At 45.7% G+C, this 21,304-nt stretch overlaps 1 protein-coding gene across 1 annotated transcript in view; it reads left to right on the forward strand.

Moving 5' to 3' along the window:
* Positions 1-21,304, forward strand: part of ARHGAP42 (Rho GTPase activating protein 42) — a 178,406-nt gene that overhangs the window by 18,416 nt on the left and 138,686 nt on the right. The window contains exon 2 of the mRNA XM_079973564.1: positions 19,369-19,464. Within this exon, the coding sequence (XP_079829690.1) occupies positions 19,369-19,464 (96 nt within the window). The remainder of the gene's footprint in view (positions 1-19,368; positions 19,465-21,304) is intronic.

A 21,304-nucleotide genomic window follows, 5' to 3' on the forward strand; every position in this document is an offset into this window, starting at 1 on the left:
GTCAACTCCGCATGCTGTGATTGTTGTGGGAAACACCAAGTATGTAATATACAGATGCAATGTGGGCATTGTTTTAAATACCCCGTGTACACTTGCTTGGTAACACTGTCCGATCCAGTTCTCACAGATGTGTGCATGCAGTGGCGTAGCGTGGGGGGTTGCAGGGGGGGCCGGCCGCACTGGGCGCAACATCTGGGGGTTAGGGAAATCCACGGGTTAGGGGGCGCAAATTACTTGCCTTGCCCCGGGTGCTGACAACCCACGCTACGCCACTGTGTGCATGTGCTTGTTTTATGTTCCTGAACAAATGTGTAAGGCTGGCATTTCCTGCAGCAATTATAATGCAGTGGACCTGCCCTTGCGACTGGGATTTTCCTGGGATTGCCAATTGTTTGTTTACATTTTCAGTACAATGGTCAAATGTGGCACCATTGAAACCAAGGAGGCTGTTTTGTAGCATTACAGCTTTAGAAATTTCTGGGGGAAGGCACATAGTTAAACGTGATTCAGCAGCAGAAGGCTTTATAGCTCCATTTGTGCGAAGTCTATAATCATTTCAGTAAGGCCAAGCGAATGTATTTTTGATAGCAGCCTCAGAAGTATAGTTGGTCTGCAAGTTGCTGCTATGGAGCAAGTTCCTGCTATGGAGATCTGACAGACAGCATTTCTCAGGGAACTACAGAGTAGGTATGGATTGTGTACGCAGCTTCAAAGCAAGCAATCAGGTTCAGCATTGTGATGGAATAAAAGGAGATTGTGGATGTAATTTCAGAGCCTTTGTCTATTATCTTTGAGAATTCTTGGAGAACAGGTGAGGTCCTTACAGACTGGAGGTGGAAAAATGTTGTCCCCATTTTCAAAAAGGGGGAGAAAAGGAAGACCCAGGTAACTACCGACAGGTAAGCTTGGAGTTGATACCAGAGAAGGCCCTAGAACAGATTGGTCTGTGAGCATTTAGAGAAAGATGCTGTGATTACTAAGACCCAGCATGGGTCTCTCAAAAATAAGTCATGCCAGACTAGTGTGATTTCTTTTTTTGATGGAATTACAAACTTGGTGGATGAGGGAAATGCTGTGGACATAGTGTATCTTGATTTTAGTAAGGCTTTTGACAAAGTCCCCTACGATATTCTCGCGAGGAAGCTGGTAAAATGTGGGTAGAACGAGGTTACTGTTAGGTGGATTTGTAGCTGGTTGACTGACAAAACCCAAAGAGTTCTCTTTAATGGTTCCTTGTCATCCTGGAAAAAAGTGACAAGTGGGGTGCTTCAGGGTTCTGTCCTGGGCCAGTTGTTGTTCAACATCTTTATAAATGACGTGGATGTAGGAATTGAGGGGATGCTCATCAAATTTGCAGGTGACACCAAGCTGGGAGGGGTAGCTAATGCTGTAGAAGACAGAATCAGAATTCAAAATGACCGTAACAGATTGGAGAACTGGTCACAAGCTAACAAAATGAATTTCAATAGGGACAAATGTAAGGTTCTGCACTTAGGTAGCAAGAACCAGATGCACAGATATAGGACGGGGGGACATCTGCCTTACTAGCAGTACATGTGAAAAGGATCTAGGGGTTTTGGTGGACCACAAGCTTACCATGAGTCAACAGTGTGATTCAGCAGCAAAAAAAGCTAATACTATTCTAGGCTGCATCAACAGAAGTATAGTGTCCAGTTTGAGGGAAGTAACAGTACCACTCTATTCTGCCCTGGTCAGACCACAATTGGAGTATTGTGACCAGTTCTGGGCACCACAATTTAAGAAGGATGTTGACAAGCTGGAACGTGTGCAGAGGAGCGCTTGGAGGAGGTGGGTATGGTTAGCCTGGAGAAGAGGAGACTGAGAGCAGATATGATAAAAGGTAAAGGTAAAGGTACCCCTGCCCGTATGGGCTAGTCTTGACAGACTCTGGGGTTGTGTGCCCATCTCACTTAAGAGGCCAGGGGCCAGCGCTGTCCGGAGACACTTCCGGGTCACGTGGCCAGCGTGACATCGCTGCTCTGGCCAGAGCCAGAGCCAGAGCCAGAGCCACACACAGAAACGCCGTTTACCTTCCCGCTGGTAAGCGGTCCCTATTTATCTACTTGCACCCGGAGGTGCTTTCGAACTGCTAGGTTGGCAGGCGCTGGGACCGAGCAGCGGGAGCGCACCCCGCCGCAGGGATTCGAACCGCCGACCTTTCGATCGGCAAGCCCTAGACGCTGAGGCTTTAACCCACAGCGCCACCTGCCATCTTCAAATATCTTAAGGGCTGTCACATGGAGGCACATGCTTATTTTCTCCTGCTCTGGAGGCTAGGACTCAAACCAATGGCTTCAAGTTGCAAGAAAGGAGATTCCGACCAAACATTCGGGAAAACTGGTGGATGCTCAAGGGTGCTGAGAGTCATTATGACACCGCTGTTCCCTCACAGAGCCACAACTCCCAGAGTGACTTACCAATCAGTCTCTCTTCCCAGGCCACTCTAAGAATTGCAGCTTTGTGAGGGGAATGGCAGCCCCCTAGCAACTCTCAGCACCCTTGGCAAACCACAACGCCCAAAACATATTTCAAGGAAGGCAGTGCTTTAAATGTAGGGTGTGTGTCCTTTGCAGCGCAATTCTGGCATGGCGTGTTACTATAGAAGTTGTGTTACTGCTCTCTCCCTAATTGCGTCTGAGCATCTTTTTGTGTTTAGCCTGCAATTCGGATGAAAGAGCAGCTCTCTTCACTGAAACATGTAGTTTTAAATGCCAGGATATAAAGAGTGTCTTCTGCTTAACTACACAGTAAGGGCCTTATTTTGCACAGGGTGTTCCAACTATTTTGAACTCTTTGGCCTGAAGCTTCCTTGTCAGTGGGCTAAACCTAGTTATCTCCATTCCTCCCCCCCCCTTTGTGTTTTGCTGAATCCCAGGAGTGAACGTAGGGTTCAAGAGTTGTTGGGTCCTGGCCGTGCGTAAACAGCGGTTGCACACATCAGTTTTGCTTTGTATGTGTGCATAAGAGGAACCAACTGCTTTTTGCAGTCCTGAACGTCATGTGAGCGATCTGAGCTGTACGATCAAAGAAAGCTAATCAGCGGCTGTGTGTCACTGACTTCTTAAGGATCGATGGAATTTGCTGCAGAATGTGTTTCATTTCCTTTAAAGCAAAAGGCTCCCCCCCCTTCTTCATCCTTTTTTTCTTTTTAACCAAATATGCAGATGGCTCTCTAATTCTGTTGTCGTCCTCCGCCTCCTTTCCCCATTCTTGCAAAACACAAATTGCTTTCCACCCAAGTGTAGAAAATCTTGCCAGGAAAAGGGGTGAGCGAAGCTTCTCTTTCCCATGACCCTCGCTTTAGCTGCTTCTCTTGTTGTTCCAAGGGCTCATTACTCGACATGCCTAGATAACCACTCTTAATTCCATATGTGCTCTGTCTTATCCACCCTCCGCTTTCCAAAATGCTAGGCAGTAAATTCAGCCGAACCTTAGTTACATTGCTTTCCCCCTTAGACTGCCACTATTTTTGCCTAACTCACTACATGTAGGATGAGTGTCTTAAGCGATTTCAGTGCTGATTTGTGGGAGTGCCTTCTATTTATGTATCCTTTTAATTTATTGGTTACGTTTATATCTCACCTTTCCCCCAAAGAACTCAAGGCAGTATACACAGTCCTCCTCATTTCAGTATTACCTTCACAACTGCCCTGTGAGGTAGGCTCAAATGATGACTTGCTCAAATCTGTATGGCCTGGTTCAGGTGTAACGCTCTTTGTATTATTCATTAAACTGTGACTTATCAGATCTAAGAAGAAGCATCATGACTGCCTGCCTGCACCTTCGTCCCCTCCCTTTGTGCATGCTTTAAGTCAACATTTGTTTAAACCACAGTTTCCTGGTTCAGATGCAATGGGAAACTGTGGTTTATAATTTCCATTAACAAACCAGAATCTAATTCTGGTTTTGTATGCAAGGGTTCATCCACAGATTCCTAGTTCTGGTAATTACAGTGGAACCTTGGTTCCCAAACTTAATCTGTTCTGGGAGTCCATTTGACTCCCAAAATGGTTCAGGAACCAAGGTGCAGCTTCCAATTGGCTGCAGGAGCTTCCTGCAGCCAATCGAAAGCCTCGGAAGCCACACCGGATGTTCAGTTTTCAAAGAACATTCGAAAACCGGGACAATTACTTCTGGCTTTCGATCGTTCAGGAGCCAGAACGTTCGGCTCCCAAGGCGTTCGGGAGCCGAGGTTCCACTGAATAGCAATGCGGAATCTGCATGCAATAAATGTGTTCCACAAAAACAAACTTGTTTCCGCTTGTCGCTTTCATTTTACTTTGTCAAATATGTACTTTAAAAACTTCTTAGGAACAAGCTTTGGCACAGAAATTTGTAAACCAGCTGTTAGAGACACGTATTCAAATGGCCAAGTTTTTATTACTGTGTTATTTCTGTGTATCTTATGGTAGGCGCTTTTGAGAGTTTTATAGGGAGAAGCAGGTATACATTGAACAAACAAATCCTAATGAAAATAACAATTCCTGTCTGTGGGACATGACTTACTGCACTGGACTGTTCCAAGGATTAATGAGAAAATAAAAAAATTGTACACTGCTGTTTTTGTGGCCAGGATCCAAAAAAACCAGCACGGCTACTTTTGTGCTCTCCAGGCAGGCCCTGGGCCTGTGTTTCACAAACTTCAGCCCCTTTCTGCCTTGCATGGTAAACAACTTCTGCATCTTGAAAACGGCTTTAAAAGAAACTCAACATGTGGCGATGGGAATGGTTTGTGGGATTGGGTTGCCTGTTCTTCCAAAGGCCAAGAAATAAGGATAAAAATCCCACTGGGTGTGTGCAAATTCCTGGGTGTGCACTTTGGATCCCGGCCTTTAACCTGTAGAGCAACTTTTTAAACCCAGAAAACACCCATGAATTTCCAGTTGCACCTGAGCTCGGGGACCATGCTCGATGCAGGCTATAATAACTTGAGTGCTTGTGGTACCTTTTAATGCCTAGCAAATGTGTTGTTGCGCAAGCTTCTTCATCCCACAAGACAGATGTATTTGTCTATAAGGCAGCCTGGGGCTCTCATTTATGTTTGGTGCTTCAGATGAGCACAGCTGCTGTTCTTGAAGAGATCACAGTACAGTCTTTGCAGGCGTGAATATCAGTTTTTCTTAGTATCCCCCACCCCTCTGTGGAGGCTGGTGTTTTTATGAACTGATTTGTTAGATTTTTGGTCATTTTCTATGTGTTTGAACTTGTTGTTGTTGTTGTTGTTGTTTAGTCGTTTAGTTGTGTCCGACTCTTCGTGACCCCATGGACCAGAACATGCCAGGCACTCTTGTCTTCCACTTCCTCCCGCAGTTTGGTCAAACTCATGCTGGTCGCTTTGAGAACACTGTCCAACCATCTCATCCTCTGTTGTCCCCTTCTCCTTGTGCCCTCCATCTTTCCCAACATCAGGGTCTTTTCCAGGGAGTCTTCTCTTCTCATGAGGTAGCCAAGGTATTGGAGCCTCAGCTTCAGGATCTGTCCTTCCAGTGAGCACTCAGGGCTGATTTCCTTAAGAATGGATAGGTTTGATCTTCTTGCAGTCCATGGGACTCTCAAGAGTCTCCACCAGTACCACAATTCAAAAGCATCAATTCTTCAGTGACCAGCCTTCTTTATGGTCCAGCTCTCACTTCCATACATCACTACACCATAGCAAAACAGGTTGAAACAGAGAAGACAGTGGACACACCGGAACAGTGTTTCATATGTAGTGGGATTGCTGCGTAGTTCAGAGATTCTGGACCCAAAATTTTGATGCTCTCTCCATTATCAACTCACAAATATTATTCTCAGACCCAGCCCTGGCGCTCGTATTCTTAGAGTGTGGTACCAACTTGCACAGACCTCTTGTGTTTATGCTTCTTGCTGCAGCCATATTGTTAGCGGTCTCCCATTGGAAGTCCAGATCAAGAGCAGTGGCTAGCGAAAGCATGGCACGTTGCACTGTCAGGACATCTGTCCCAGAAATGGACAGTCTTTAACAGTTCATTAAAACCAGCTTTTTTATGAGGGTGTGGTCTGAGGAGAGTTCTGAGGGCCACATAGTGGGGATCGGAGTGGCCCTGAGCCAAAGATTCCCCACCTCTGTTTTTGATAGACTCTAAATACACAGCTCATTGGGCATACCAAGGAGCTTGCAGAAGTTTGTTTGGTTAAAATGATATAATCCGTTCTATGTTATTTTCTTTAAAGATCCATCTGGCAATATGATAGCCTCACCTAACAAGGAAGGCTGATTGCAGCAGCTATGTTTCATTTTAAAATATATGTATGATTGCAAGCTGCTTCTGTCTAGTGAGTTGAGTTTGCAGTTCATTGGGGAGCAGCGAACTGTGAATGGCGCCAGGTATTTGGAAAGGGTATGTCTGAAACACCGCAGAGTTCCGGTTTGCCTAGACTGGAAGTGTTCCCTCATGGAAATAGCCTATAGAAATCCAAAGGTCAAGCAAGTCCACTGCTGATTAGTGTACCATAAACTGAAATCCCTGGAAGGAAAAGGAGTGAGGAAAGGAGCTGAACCAGGAAGAAGTAGTTTCTTGGATTTTGACGTGCCACCGATTTGAATGAAAGAACTGGAGTCTCGCTTCTTGACGGTTTTGCAGTCAAAGTAAAAGAAAAGGCTTGTATGCCGAAGGCCCAACCTAACGCTGTCATACGGGTCCATCTCAAGGTACCTCGGCCAAAAAATGTTGGGCGTTTGCTCAAGGGGAGGTCAAGCAGCTGTCAAGTGCCTCTTGGCAGTTAATGGTTTCAGTTGCTTCATAGAGTTAAAGTCCTGCTCAATTCTGGGGTGCGGATGAAAGTGTGCCGTTAGCAATCTTGGACTTGATCCTTGGAGTCGGGTTCGTTTCAGGGAAATTGCATGAGCTGGGCCTACAGAGCACTTCCCAGCAAGAGCTGAATTGTACATACATGTACAATGCTCTGTGACGTGCAGCTGAATCCGTAAAATGCCTCCACTGAAGTGTTGGGCACGTTTGGACGTCACACTGAACTAGACTCTAGAGCAGGCACCCCCAAACCCAGCCCTCCAGATGTTTTGGGACTACAGTTCCCATCATCCCTGACCACTGGTCCTGTTAGCTAGGGATGATGGGAGTTGTAGTCCCAAAACGTCTGGAGGGCCGAGTTTGGGGATGCCTGCTCTAAACTCTCCCCAAGGCCACATCCCTCCCTGACCCTTGCTTCTTGACTGTTTTTGCATGGCTGGAATATGGACTTGAACTCTGAAAATGCCTCTTGCATTCCTGATGGAGGACAAGGAGGCACACATGGGTAGAAACTAGCTTACTATGCAAAGATAAAATTTACATTCATTGCTGCATCCATTTCTCCCTGTGGCACCACCCACCACTGGAAGGTGGCTAAGAAAGGAACGCAACCCTTGACCCAAAAAAGGTCCCACACTCTTGGTGCTAAACCATGGTTTCTAGTGAACTTGTTTGAAACACATTACAATGGTACCTCGGTTTAAGAACAGTCCGGTTTAAGAATGATTTAATTTACAAACTCCGCAAAACCGGAATTAGTGCCTTGGTTTGAGAACTTTATCTCGGTCTAAGAATGGAAGCCGAACGGTGGAAGGGCACTGGCAGTGGGAGGCCTCATGAGGGAAAGCACGCCTCGCTTTAAGAACGGTTTTGGTTTAAGAACGGACTTCCGGAATGGATTAAGTTTGTAAACCGAGGTACCACTGTATGTCGTACTCATGTGTCAGTTGGAGTGAGTTGATAGGACAGACTGCAGCGAAGTAACAAGTAACTTATGGGTAGCTTGACACTGCTGCTTTAATTATGGGTTGATTGAAATCATGGTTCAGTGTAGGGGTAGTCAATATGATGTGCTCCAGATGTTGCCCCAATATGATGTGCTCCAGATGGAAGTCCCATCTGCTCCAGCTCTAGCCATGATGGTGATAATGGGACTTGTATTCCAGCAACACCTGGAAGTCAACACATGGGCTACCTCTGATTTTAGCATGGCTTAAAAACCGGGCGTTTTGGGCTGATGCCTGTGCATGGGATGAAAGCTCTGTCTACAGTGGCATGATAGAGGTCTGATGAGACATGCCGTCCTTTGGATATCGCTGTTGCTGAGCGGTGGCTGTGCATGTGAAACATTTCACTGGTGAGGCTGCCACGCCAGAGGAATCCTCTCGGGAAAATAGTGGCATGTTTCCGTCAAAGCTCAGAAGCATATTTTCCAACATGCTTCTTGTTCAGAATATGCCAATGCCTTTATATGAACTCATTTACTGAAGCAAAGTTCAGGGTGTGCGTCCTCTCTGCCTATGTGCACATAAAGCCTGGGTCATAGCCTCTGTCAGTAGCTGCTTATGACGAAGATGACAGATGCCCTTATTTAATTGGAAAATTTGATTCATAAACTGCTTGCTCAAAACTGATAACCTCCAAGCGGTGTACAGATTTGGTAGTTTGCATGTCAAGGCCCTCCAGCACACCCCCAAATAAAGACACAGTTCACACAACATCTTTGTTAGCTTTTGGCATAATTTTGGCCACAACTTTATTGAAATACAGTACGTGAGTGGTTGCTTAGGCACTGGTTAATGACTATCTGTTCCCACATAGAGGTAGGAACAGAACTGACAACCTCAAGCCTGTGGAAGTCAGTAAGGGTAAACATTTTTGGGGAGAGAATAAAGCTGGGCGCCAGACTCTCCCGTCTCCCAGGGGCTATTGCATGGCCCAAGCCCCTTGACGGGGTTCGGACAAGAGCATGGCGAGTCCCTGGATTCCTTTAATGGAATACCCTTGCAGCAGCAGCATTGAAGGGGCAGGCACAGCCAACCATGCCCCCTCCACCAACCAAAGTTAACCAGTGCCTAACTGCAACCTAGCAGTTTGAAAGCACATCAAAGTCCAAGTAGATAAATAGGTACCGCTCCAGCGGGAAGGTAAACGGCGTTTCCATGTGCTGCTCTGGTTCGCCAGAAGTAGCTTAGTCATGCTGGCTACATGACCCAGAAGCTGTACGCTGGCTCCCTTGGCCAATAAAGCGAGATGAGCACCACAACCCCAGAGTCGTCCGCAACTGGGCCTAATGGTCACGGGTCCTTCACCTAACCGCAACCATACAAGTTGTGACGATTTGCTCCGCAGTAGGCAAAAAACCAAATGGCAACAGCCAGTCAGCCAAATGGTAAACATTCCTACCAGGCCCCTGCTCCAAAGCAGACGACCCCATGACAGGCATTGCAAGGTCAGCGCGAACAAACCCTAAATATAGGGAGGGTGGGCGGGTGATCCGATGCGCGCAGCGAAAAGAGGAAGCTTACCGCTGTGCGCAGGGAATAAATACCACCCCCATCAATCAAACAATTTTGCAACATTAAATTCTCCCCAGCAACAATTAGAGGTGCCCTATCAAATTTGTGACCATCCATATTAACCTGCCCAGCAACAAGGTATGTCATGGTTGCCCCCACCGCAACACGTGCTCTCCATGAAGGAGAACCCGCTATATAAAATGTGACTGAATTGAGTGCTCACCAGAACCTTTTTAGACTCCATCTGCCTGCTTGTGTCTTTCCTGTCAGCAGGCAGTTTCAGCTGGCACAATGTATTGCTGGTCTGAAATTGGTGTCGCGATCTGAACTCCATGCCAGTTTCGGACAATTTACCAATATATTGCCCAGTCATGAGCAAACTAGATCTGCACCTCGTCCAGAACACAGTGGCCAGGCGATCAAGAATGACCTTGTATTAGGAGCATGTGACTCTCATGTCAAATTGGACCAAACTGGAAAAGAACATGAAAGGCAAATGTGATCTTAAAAACCCTTCACACAGTATGTGGCCTGGATAGCTGAAGGAACATGTTCTCTTCCTATAAAAATCTACCCATCTACTCAGAACTTTGGGACACAAGAATAGGGGTGATGTCAGTATTCCCAGAAATATGCCTACTTAGGAACAGGTAGATAACCTCTTCAAGGCTCTTTAAGGCCTTCTTCTGAGTGGTTAGAATTTATTTTTTTCAGGGAAGCTTTTGGGTCGTGAATGGTTGCCCCCTCACAGGACAACTGGTGAATGGTTGCCCCCTTACCAGACAACTGTGATGCGATTATTTTTAATGACTATTGTACTTTTAAATCCTTTTATTCTCTTTTTTTTTTTTTGAACTACTGCTGTATGTGTGTGTGTTTCAAGATTTCTTCAATATACTGTTCGTTGCCTTGAGCTCAAGCTGAAATCTAAAACTCCATAGCTAAAGTCTGATTCGCCACATCAAAGAACTTTGGAAATCTTGACTCCTTTGCCTTGCATCAGCTGCACATTTTTAAATCTTACGGTCACCACTATGTGTCTATTTTTAGTGTGGTAGGCCATTGGAGACTGAATTTTATTATTATTATTTTTTTTTTTAAGTAATAGCATGCAAAGCCTGTGTGGAGCGGCAAATTTTTGTTTGGTTCGTTTGCATTGGAGGAAAGTTGAAATCACGGCAGCAATAAGCCAAATATCAGTGTGCACGAACCAGTAATGTACATAGTGAAAAATGGAAATGGTTAAATCAGCCTTCGACAACCTGGTGCTCTCACAGATGCTGTGGACTACAATTCTCATCTGCGCCAGTCCAGCCATTGTAGTCCAAAACATCTGGAGAAGACCAGGTTGGTGGAAGGCTGAGTTAGATTATCCACAGGTTGTATTTCAGGTCTTGAAAGAGAGAGAGTGGAGCAGTAGAGGATCACTTTTTCACTTCTCTTTTATTGAGCAACTTCAAATGTACGGAAGATAAGGAATAGTGGGACTCTTGTTTATAAACCTTTCTGTCTCCCACCTCTAGTCCACTTCTTTCTATTAGGAACAGTTCTGACTTGCATCCCTAGCTTGAGGAGAGAAGTCAGCCCCCAAACGGCATCACGTGGCTCATTATTATTCCATTGCTTGCAAGCTGACACACGACGGAAATGCAAAGCATTGAGCAGATATGTGAGGGAGCATTCACTGACGAGGACAACAAACGCTCTGTCAAACAGGCCTTTTTGCCTTTACATTTTTTTGGCAGGACGTGCTCTGCTCTGCGACAGCGTGGGTTTTCCCCTTTGACTGGCTGATGTCTCTTGCAAACAACCAGCAAACAGTCACTGTCTTTATCAGGGTAGCAGAGGGGTTTGCGGAGGCTGCTTGTGTCTAGTTTTCTCCGCCAGAGACCCTGATTTTATACTGACCTGTAAAAGGTGTTATTACAGGTGGGAAGCCACAAGAGTTGTGTTGGGGGGGGGACAACACATTATGTGGGGTGATGAACTACCTTGGCTGACTGCAAGCCTCAGGTTTCCCACCTTGCATTAAAATATAGCCTCTTTCTGATTCATCATAAGGGATTTCAGAGTGGTGATAGAAAAGTGTCCCCATCCTTTTGAAGCAATAGATAGATAGATAGATAGATAGATAGATAGATGACAGATAGATAGATAGATAGATATAGAGTTATCTTTGTTTGTAAGAATGCTCAAGCTTGCCAGCTCAGGCACTGGTTTTTGCTAAGGTGGTAAGCTGGACCATAGAGCTGCCGCCTGCAAACTGATGTCCTCCTAAGGTAAAGGGACCGTTAAGTCCAGTCGCGAACGACTATGGGATTGTGGTGCTCATCTCGCTTTACAGGCCAAGGGAGCTGGCGTACAGCTTCTGGGTCATGTGGCCAGCATGACTAAGCCGCTTCTGGCAAACCAGAGCAGCGCACAGAAACCCCGTTTACCTTCCTGCCGGAGTGGTACCTATGTATCTACTTGCACTTTGAGGTGCTTTCGAACTGCTAGGTTGGCAGGAGCAGGGACTGAGCAATGGGAGCTCACCCCGTTGTGGGGATTCAAACCGCCGACCTTCTGATCAGCAAGCCCCAAGAGGCTTAGTGGTTTAGACCACAGGGCCACCCTAGTTTTGGACTATAACTCACATCTGTCCACAGGAAAAAGGCTTTGCACAGAGAGGCTGCTGTTGGCTGCATAGTTTCTGTCTCTGCACTGTTAAAGGACTGTTGGTCTAAGCCAGTGGGTTTTGTTAAAAAAAGTTTAGAGTACCGCTGCCCAGCTCTTTCTCTCTCTGATTTATTGCTGTTTCTGTCTTACCTGCATCAAGCATGTAATGCATTCTAACAGTACCCCTTTGAACAATCATGCCTTCCATCGAATAATCTTGGGAGCTGTAGTTTGTTAAGGGTGCTATAAGAGTTGTTGGGGGGCCTCTATGCCCCTCACAGAACTACAATTCCCAGAGAGTTTCCTGGGAAGGATTGCTAAAGCACTTGGGAATTGGGCTCTCCAAATAACCTTCAGCACCCTTAAAAAACTATAGTTCCCAGGATTCTTGGGGGGGGGGGAACAGTGATTGCTAAAATGGTAGAACAGTGCTTTAAATGTCTTGCATTGGCTGCTAATGTGTTGCGGCATGCATTATTTTACTTCACTGCTACTACTTTAAAATATATTTATGCACATTTGGCTTTTTTCTCTAGCAGTTGAGAGGAGTGGGGTGTTTGTGAAAAGGGGAAAATACCCCGGCCAGTTTAAAATCGGGGTTGTACAAGGGGGAGGCTACCTGAGGTGAAACAGAATAGGATGGGTGGCAGTAAAGACTTCAGGGTCCCCTTATGTGTTCCTCTAATCCAGGCACCCTCAAACTCAGCCCTCCAGATGTTTTGGGACTACAATTCCCATCATCCCTGACCACTGGTCCAGCTAGGGATGATGGGAGTTGTAGTCCCAAAGCATCTGGAGGGCCTAGTTTGGGGATGCCTTCTCTAATTGTTGGGCCCCATCGGATATGCCTGGTAATATTAACGTACTTCTTCTAAATACTTCTTTATTCCTATTTTAAAGCCATTTTTAATTCTTCCAGGCTTCGCTAAGCATAATCACTTTACCAGCTGGCGTGTTTACAATCTTAGCTGTGGAAAAAGAAAAGCGAGGGTGAAAAAAGGGAGATGTCCCACAGTGGCACGAATGAAATTGGCTGTATTGGGCACGGCAGCTGTTGAGGGTCCTGTACATGTCAGCAGGGCGCACTTGTTCCTTCAGCGTATTTTTGATTATTGGTCTAGTTTCCTGGCTGTTGATTGTTCTGGTAGCTTGAAGTTCCAAGTTTTCTTTCCTACCTAGCAGGGCTATATTGTTGGTGGTGGTGCTGCCCTGTGGAACGCCCTCCCGTCAGATGTCAAAGAAATAAACAACTATCTGACTTTTAGTAGACACCTGAAGGCAGCCCTGTTTAGGGAAGTTTTTAATGTTTGATGTTTTATTGTGCTTTTAATATTCTATTGGGAGCCGCCCAGGGTGGCTGGGGAAACACAGCCAGATGGGTGGGGTATAAATAAATGATTATTAGAGAGGGGGGAGACCCCGAGATTCAAAGCCCAAACACCTCATACTAGTTGGCAGTCTTGTCCTCCTTTATTTATAAAGTACATTTCCCCACACTCTCTTCTATACTGTGAAAGTGTGCCAGAACAACAGCTAAGTGGAGATCTCAAATATTTTGTATTATACAACTGCCAAAGCTGCAAACTGAAGGGAAGGGGGTCTTATCCCTTGCCCCTCAGATTATTTTCCTGCCAAAGAATCACTGCCTCACGTTTTTCCTGTTGCCTCTGTTCTCTTTCTTACCAAGCCTTTAAACTTTTTTTTTTTAAAAAAAGCCATTTCTCTTGCTTTGTTTTTAGTTTGTTTTTTTTAGACAACTTGAGCACCCAATGAAAGAAAAGCAGGACGGATGAATAAACCTGCAAGCAGTCTTGTATGTGGAACACGGGTGGTGCTGTGGGTTAAACCACAGAGCCTAGGACTTGTCGATCAGAAGGTCGGCGGTTTGAATCCCCGCGAGGGGGTGAGCTCCCGTTGCTCGGTCCCTGCTCCTGCCAACCTAGCAGTTCAAAAGCACGTTGAAGTGCAAGTAGATAAATAGGTACCACTCCAGCAGGAAGGTAAAGGGTGTTTCCGTGCACTGCTCTGGTTTGCCAGAAGCGGCTTAGTCATGCTGGCCACATGACCCAGAAGCTGTACGCCGGCTCCCTCGGCCAATAAAGCGAGATGAGCGCCGCAACCGCAGAGTCATCCGCGACTGGACCTAATGGTCAGGGGTCCCTTTACCCTTTACCTTTTTAGTCTTGTATGTAGTATTGCATATTGCTCAGGAATGATAACACCACTCTCCAAACCTGGTGAAGTTTTGAAAAGTTCGGACTGCCATTTTGATTCATTCAGTTCTATCAAAATTGTAGAATTGGAAGGGACCACGAGGGTCATCTCTTGCAGCCCCTGCAATGCAGGAGTCCTTTGCCCAATGTGGGACTTGAACCCACAACCCTGAGTCTTGAGAGTCCTATTGCTCTACCATCTGAGTTGATGTGGGAAAGCGATTCTCCGAAAGCAGGATGTTTTTGAAAACCACTGCTTTAAAAGCGATCGTTACCGAGGGATGTGTTTTCTCATAGTGCCTTCATCTCGCTCAGCATTTTGCGTAACAAATGGGTTTGGTGTTTTACAACCACGATAACATTTCCTTTTATAAAAACCCTCCCTATGCCATATGTTTCTGACTCGACACATCAAGCTGTGTGTGGGTTGACGCATAATCCCCAAAGCAGAGGGTGTTTCCATGCAATTGCTGGTTTTATAATGCTTGGGCTTTTATAGGAGAAGCACACAGCATTAGATTTATTTATTTTATAAAGTTTATATACTGCTCGACTGTAGGGAAAAAATGTCGGTGCAGTTTAGGTAAAGGTAAAGGGACCCCTGACCATTAGGTCCAGTTGTGGCCAACTCTGGGGTTGCGGTGCTCATCTCGCTTTATTGGCATAGGGAGTGGCGTACAGCTTCCGGGTCACATGGCCAGCATGACTAAGCTGCTTCTGGCGAACCAGAGCAGTGCACAGAAACGCCGCTTACCTTCCCGCCGGAGTGGTACCTATTTATCTACTTGCACTTTGACGTGCTTTCGAACTGCTAGGTTGGCAAGACAGTGCAGTTTAAAAGGTAAAGGTAAAGGTACCCCTGCCAGAGTCTTGACAGACTCTGGGGTTGTGCGCCCATCTCACTTAAGAGGCCAGGGGCCAGCGCTGTCCGGAGACACTTCCGGGTCACGTGGCCAGCGTGACAAAGCTGCATCTGGCGAGCCAGAGCCACACACGGAAACGCCGTTTTACCTTCCCGCTGGTAAGCGGTCCCTATTTATCTACTTGCACCCGGAGGTGCTTTCGAACTGCTAGGTTGGCAGGCGCTGGGACCGAGCAGCGGGAGCGCACCCCGCCACAGGGATTCGAACCGCCGACCTTTCGATCGGCAAGTCCTAGGCGCTGAGGCTTTAACCCACAGCGCCACCTGTGTCCCTCACAGTGCAGTTTAGTTGTGGTTTAATATAGTAGATTGTATTCAGAATGGTCACAGGACCAGTGGTGGGTTGTTGTTGTTGTTGTTGTGTATAGGGACACGGGTGGCGCTGTGGTGTAAACCACTGAGCCTAGGACTTGCTGGTTGGAAGGTTGGCGGTTCGATTCCCCGCAATGGAGTGAGCTCCCGTTGTTCGACCCCAGCTCCTGCCCGCCCAGCAGTTCAAAAGCACATCAAAGTGCAAGTAGATAAATAGGTACCGCTCCGGCGGGAAGGTAAACAGTGTTTCCATGCACTGCTCTGGTTCGCCAGAAGCAGCTTAATCATGCTGGCCACATGACCTGGAAGCTGTCTGCGGACAAACGCTGGCTCCCTCGGCCTACAGAGCAAGATGAGTGCCGCAACCCCATTGTCGTCTGTGACTGGACTTAACGGTCAGGGGTACCTTTACCTTTTAGGGCCTTTTCAGATGTACTGTTTGTCAGACTATAGCTGCTGCTTCCTTTCCAGGTTTTCCTGCATGCTTCCACATAGAATCCTAGAATTGTAGAGTTGGAAGGTACACCAAGGGTCATCTAGTCCAACCCCCCTTCAATGTAGGAATCTGAACTGAAGCTATCCATGACAGATAGCTATCCGACCTCTGCTTGAAGACTTCCAATTGTGGAAGACTCAGAATAGTTCTGAATCTTTTTATTTATTGTATGTGCAAGGAAATGTATGTCGTTCCCATATTCTGTGTGGCATTTTGGGTATATATTTTGAGCAACTGTCATTTCATGAGCCATTTTGGCAGGAGGTTTTTATTATTATTTATTTATTAAATTTGTGTACTGTCCTTCATCCGAAGATCTCAGGGCAGTGCACAGCATAAAAGTACAAAAGTTATCCCTAGCTCAGACCAAAAAAGTTAAATCAAGATGTTCATGATATCTGTTCTCCTCCATGAATAGAGTGGAAATCTCAAGTGTGACTACAACCACAGTTCTCAATCTGAACACATCCTGTCGTTAGTGTGGATGGGGAAACGTGTGATATCTTTCCCCGAAATGGTGGCATTTGACCAGTGAGGAGAACAGTCTAGTCCAGTTTGCTTCCAGAAACAAAACAGCAGCTGTAGCACTACATCTGAAATTGGGATACATTTAAATGGGAATCTTAAGAAGCTTGGTCTGTAGATGTATTTATCAAGGGGCACTTGGGGGATGTAAACCAGGACTGCAACTTCCAGACATCCAGTTTAAAAACACACCCACACACCCCTGCAACAACTGTGTTCCGTGGATCGGATGTTTGGCCTGTCAGCCTGCTATTTAGTTGATGAATTTTGGAACGGGGTGCAGCCATTCCCAGACTATACATAGCAATGTTATTCAAACACTTGTTTTGTTCTGTTTAATCTTGCACCCATGGCTAGTTCCCCTCTGTGCCTGCTTCTTGCTGGGTGCAGTCCATCATTTATTTCTCCCCCCTCCACCCACGTTGACATGTGCCTGCTTACCCCCTCTGATAAACTCAGAAGCAACAAAAAAGGGGGCATTTCCATTGAGCTGTAAAGAGTGAATGTCCATTTCACTGAAGTGCCTCAGACTTTACAAATATTGCAGTGGCGTTTCTGTTCACCCTGACCTCTCATGCTGAGGCCAAAGCTTAAAATCTCCATGTTCATTTATTTACTTAAGATATTTCTAGCCTCCACTCTTTGTTACGAAAAGGAATCCCAGAGCAGGTCACAAATGCAATGATAAAGCTATCAGATAATGAAACCATAAAACGTGTGTAGCAGTTACAACTGATAATCCTAACAACAAACCTAAGAGGCACACTCGCCCTAAGACCTGAGTAAATAAGGAGGTCTTTTTATCTGGTGCGGAAAAGTCTTTTTAGACTTGGCACCAACCATATTAGTGGGGTTTTTGTTGTTGTCGTTTAGTCGTGTCCGACTCTTCATGACCCCATGGACCAGAGCATGCCAGGCACTCCTGTCTTCCACTGCCTCCCACAGATTGGTCAAACTCATGCTGGTAGCTTCGAGAACACTGTCCAACCATCTCGTCCTCTGTCGTCCCCTTCTTCTTGTGCCCTCCATCTTTCCCAACATCAGGGTCTTTTCCAGGGAGTCTTCTCTTCTCATGAGGTGGCCAAAGTATTGGAGCCTCAGCTTCAGGATGTGTCCTTCCAGTGAGCACTCAGGGCTGCTTTCCTTCAGAATGGATCAGTTTGATCTTCTTGCAGTCCATGGGACTCTCAAGAGTCTCCTCCAGCACCATAATTCAAAAGTATCAATTCTTCGGCGATCAGCCTTCTTTATGGTCCAGCTCTCACCACCATACATCACTACTGGGAAAACCATAGCTTTAACTATACGGACCTTTGTCGGCAAGGTGATGTATTAGTGGGGTAGGAGAGCTAAAAATATGTCAATATATTTCACACCTGCTTCAGGATGAGAACAGAAATAGCACGGCGGTTGAGTGGTGGTAGCTAGAGTCCCCATTAGCTAAAGTGGTACCTCAGGTTAAGAACTGTTTCAGGTTAAGAACGGACCTCCAGAACAAATTAAGTTCTTAACCCAAGGTACCACTGTAGGTGAAATGTTCCTGTTGCTTCTTCTGGATCTCTCAGTTTTGAGGCAAGTGCTGTGGGTTTTAGCTGCACAGTCGAACTACTGTAGCCTTGCCCCTCCCTGCCTGCTCCTTGTCTGCCCTGTGTATTTGTTCTGGAGGATTGGGGGAAACCCCAGAATAGATTTAGGAGTTGTACAGGGAGAGGAGAAAGCGGAGAAGTTCCCTGTGCAGCTAAAACCCCCTTGTGCTAGCAGAACTGTTTAGTTGGATACCTCCGGGAAAGAAGAATTAAGGGTAATGGTACTTGCCAAAAACCTCTACTCTTCACACTTGTGCAGCAGAAGCTCTGCTGTCTCCTCTCATATGTGCAGCTGTCAAACGAGAATGAGGCATTGCTTCAGTAGATGTTTTCTGCATATCTAGGAATAAGAAGCATCCAGTGAGTCTGCGGGACATTCGCCGAGAGTGCATTTAACCCCACGTGTTTTGTAATAAAGAACACACATTACGTAAAATATTAGAGGCAGCGCAGCAGTTCAATATATCGAGAAGACTGCCAGATGAGCTTCTGTTTTGAATAACTGCAATTCAGTTTCCAGTGTGTTCTCCAGGATTTGCAAAAGCAGGGCTGCAGAGAATACAGTGTATCAATAGAAAACAATGGGATGTAGAGTGCGTTGCAGTAGCCCAAGCAGGAGATAACCAGAGCATGCACTACTCTGCCAAGACAATCTGCAGGCAGGTAGGGTCTTAGCCTGCGTACAAGATGGAGCTGGTAGACAGCTGCCCTGGACACAGAATTGACCTGTGCCTCCATGGACAGCTGTGAGTCCAAAATGACTCCCAGGCTGCGCACCTGGTCCTTCAGGGGCACAGTTACCCCATTCAGGACCAGGGAGTCCTCCACACCTGCTCGCCTCCTGTACCCCAGAAACAGTACTTCTGTCTTGTCAGGATTCAAGCTCAATCTGTTAGTCGCCATCCATCCTCCAAAGTGTACCTGTGTCCTATCTATCTGTGGTGGTGGTGTGTGTGTGCTTTCTGTTTTTATTTTCTTAAATGTTTACATCAAGCAAGGTTATGTGATCCTTCATTATCCTTCCATGCGTCCCTTACCTTGAATCATGTAATCAAGTATACCAGGATACAGGAGAGAATGCACACACACACACACATACACATACACACACACACACACACACACACACACACATATATACATACACATATGTATGCATATATGTGTGTGTGTATAATATATATATGTATATGTATATGTATATGTATATGTATATATATATATATATGCGCGCGCACACACACACACACACACACACACACACATATATTTACAGTAAGTGTATTCCAAATATGTATTTCTCTGCAATGTACACTCTGATCATTTTCAATCTTTTTCTTTTACAGATCTATCCATAGCAGTACAAAAGTTTTCCCAGTCGCTTCAAGATTTCCAGTTTGAGTGCATTGGAGATGCTGAGACGGATGATGAAATCAGTATTGGTGAGTGTTCTACACTGCTTCTTCTCTCCTTACTAAGATTTTAATCCTATGCAAAGTAGAACTTGTTAGAATTACAATACCAGTGTTCTCTTGGCACTTCTGTTCAGAAGCCAGGAATAGACACGATGATGGGTTTTCATTCTTCCTAATGCAAAATATTATAATTGCGACATTGCAAGATTGCATAGGTTGGGCAAGACAATAATTATAATGATTCTCATTGGAATACTTTTAGGATTGGGTCTCGTCTGGGAGAGCCAGCTACAGAGTTTGACTGTCCTGTCTAGCATGGGTACCACTGCTCTCCTTTCTGCCCTCTGCATAAATCTGCTATCTACATAAATTGCAGTTTTGGACTCGCTTCAAATTTATAGTGTCACGCTATGTTTCTCCCATTCTTGGCTAATATCAACAATCACTTAATCCTTTTTATAGCTGCTATTCTGCTTCACTGTTTCTAAATCAGTTGGACAATGTATGCAGAAGCTGTGTAATGTGTTTTTTCATGTGAACAGGATCACCCACTGTTCAAATCAGGGATCACCAGTTTTTATGCTGTGGATATCCAAGGATTTGTGTGAGTCCAAGCTTTTCCAAGGCTGCAGTGGCGTAAGATTCATGGCCCATCCTGTTAGCTTGACTTTTAATCAATGAGATATTGAAATGCAGCCTGGAACTTTTTGGGATTTAAAAAATATCTGTTTAAAGGTAAAGGTAAAGGTACCCCTGCCCGTACGGGCCAGTCTTGACAGACTCTGGGGTTGTGCGCCCATCTCACTTAAGAGGCCAGGGGCCAGCGCTGTCCGGAGACACTTCCGGGTCACGTGGCCAGCGTGACATCGCTGCTCTGGCGAGCCAGAGCCGCACACGGAAACGCCGTTTACCTTCCCGCTGGTAAGCGGTCCCTATTTATCTACTTGCACCCGGAGGTGCTTTCAAACTGCTAGGTTGGCAGGCGCTGGGACCGAGCAGCAGGAGCGCACCCCGCCGCAGGGATTCGAACCGCCGACCTTTCGATCGGCAAGTCCTAGGCGCTGAGGCTTTAACCCACAGCGCCACCTGCGTCCCATCAGAGATATTGAAATGCAGCCTGGAACTTTTTGGGATTTAAAAAATATCTGTTTACATGTGGTTAATCTGAGAGAGAGAGAGAGATGCTATAGCTGAAGAAAGGCTGATCATTTTGAATAAGAACAGGGGACCCCACCTATGGGGAGAGATGGCTAGAGAGGGATGACAGAATGTGAAGAAATGAAAACCATGTAAAAATCCCATATATTTTTGGCTGTTATCTGTGGGGTGGTATGATATGGCCATATTAATCCTTCCCAGATGGACATTAGATTGAAAACGCAATACATCACTCCCCCTATTGCTAATGACTGCAATTCCTTCATCTTCCAAAATGACACTTGAAATCTTTCAGCCGCAGATGATAGATGGCGAAGATGCAAGCATCTTAGCTGTTGAAGATGCATTATCATGAAGTGAGCTTTCATCTCTGAAACTGGATGAGAAATATAAATTGGCAGGGAATGGGTGACATTTAGATCAATTCTATGTCAAGTGCCTGGTGGGTTTTTTTAAAATAAAAATTCAGTGGAACTAAAATGAGAGTGTGTTCACTTAGACTGTGCTACGAAGTTCAGGTGCTGCTTTTGGGATTCCCATAGACATCTGGGTGGCCACTGGGAACAGGCTTAATAGTAGTAGTAGTAGTAGTAGTAGTAGTAGTTGTTGTTATTTTATATGCTGTCCATCTGACTATGTATTTGGGCCATTAACTCTTTCTTTTTTTGTTTGTTTGGCACATAAAAAGTATAGCTGGCAATATTTGTCT

The sequence above is a fragment of the Podarcis cretensis genome (genome assembly GCF_951804945.1).
Source record: "Podarcis cretensis genome assembly, chromosome: 4".
NCBI lineage: Eukaryota > Metazoa > Chordata > Lepidosauria > Squamata > Lacertidae > Podarcis > Podarcis cretensis.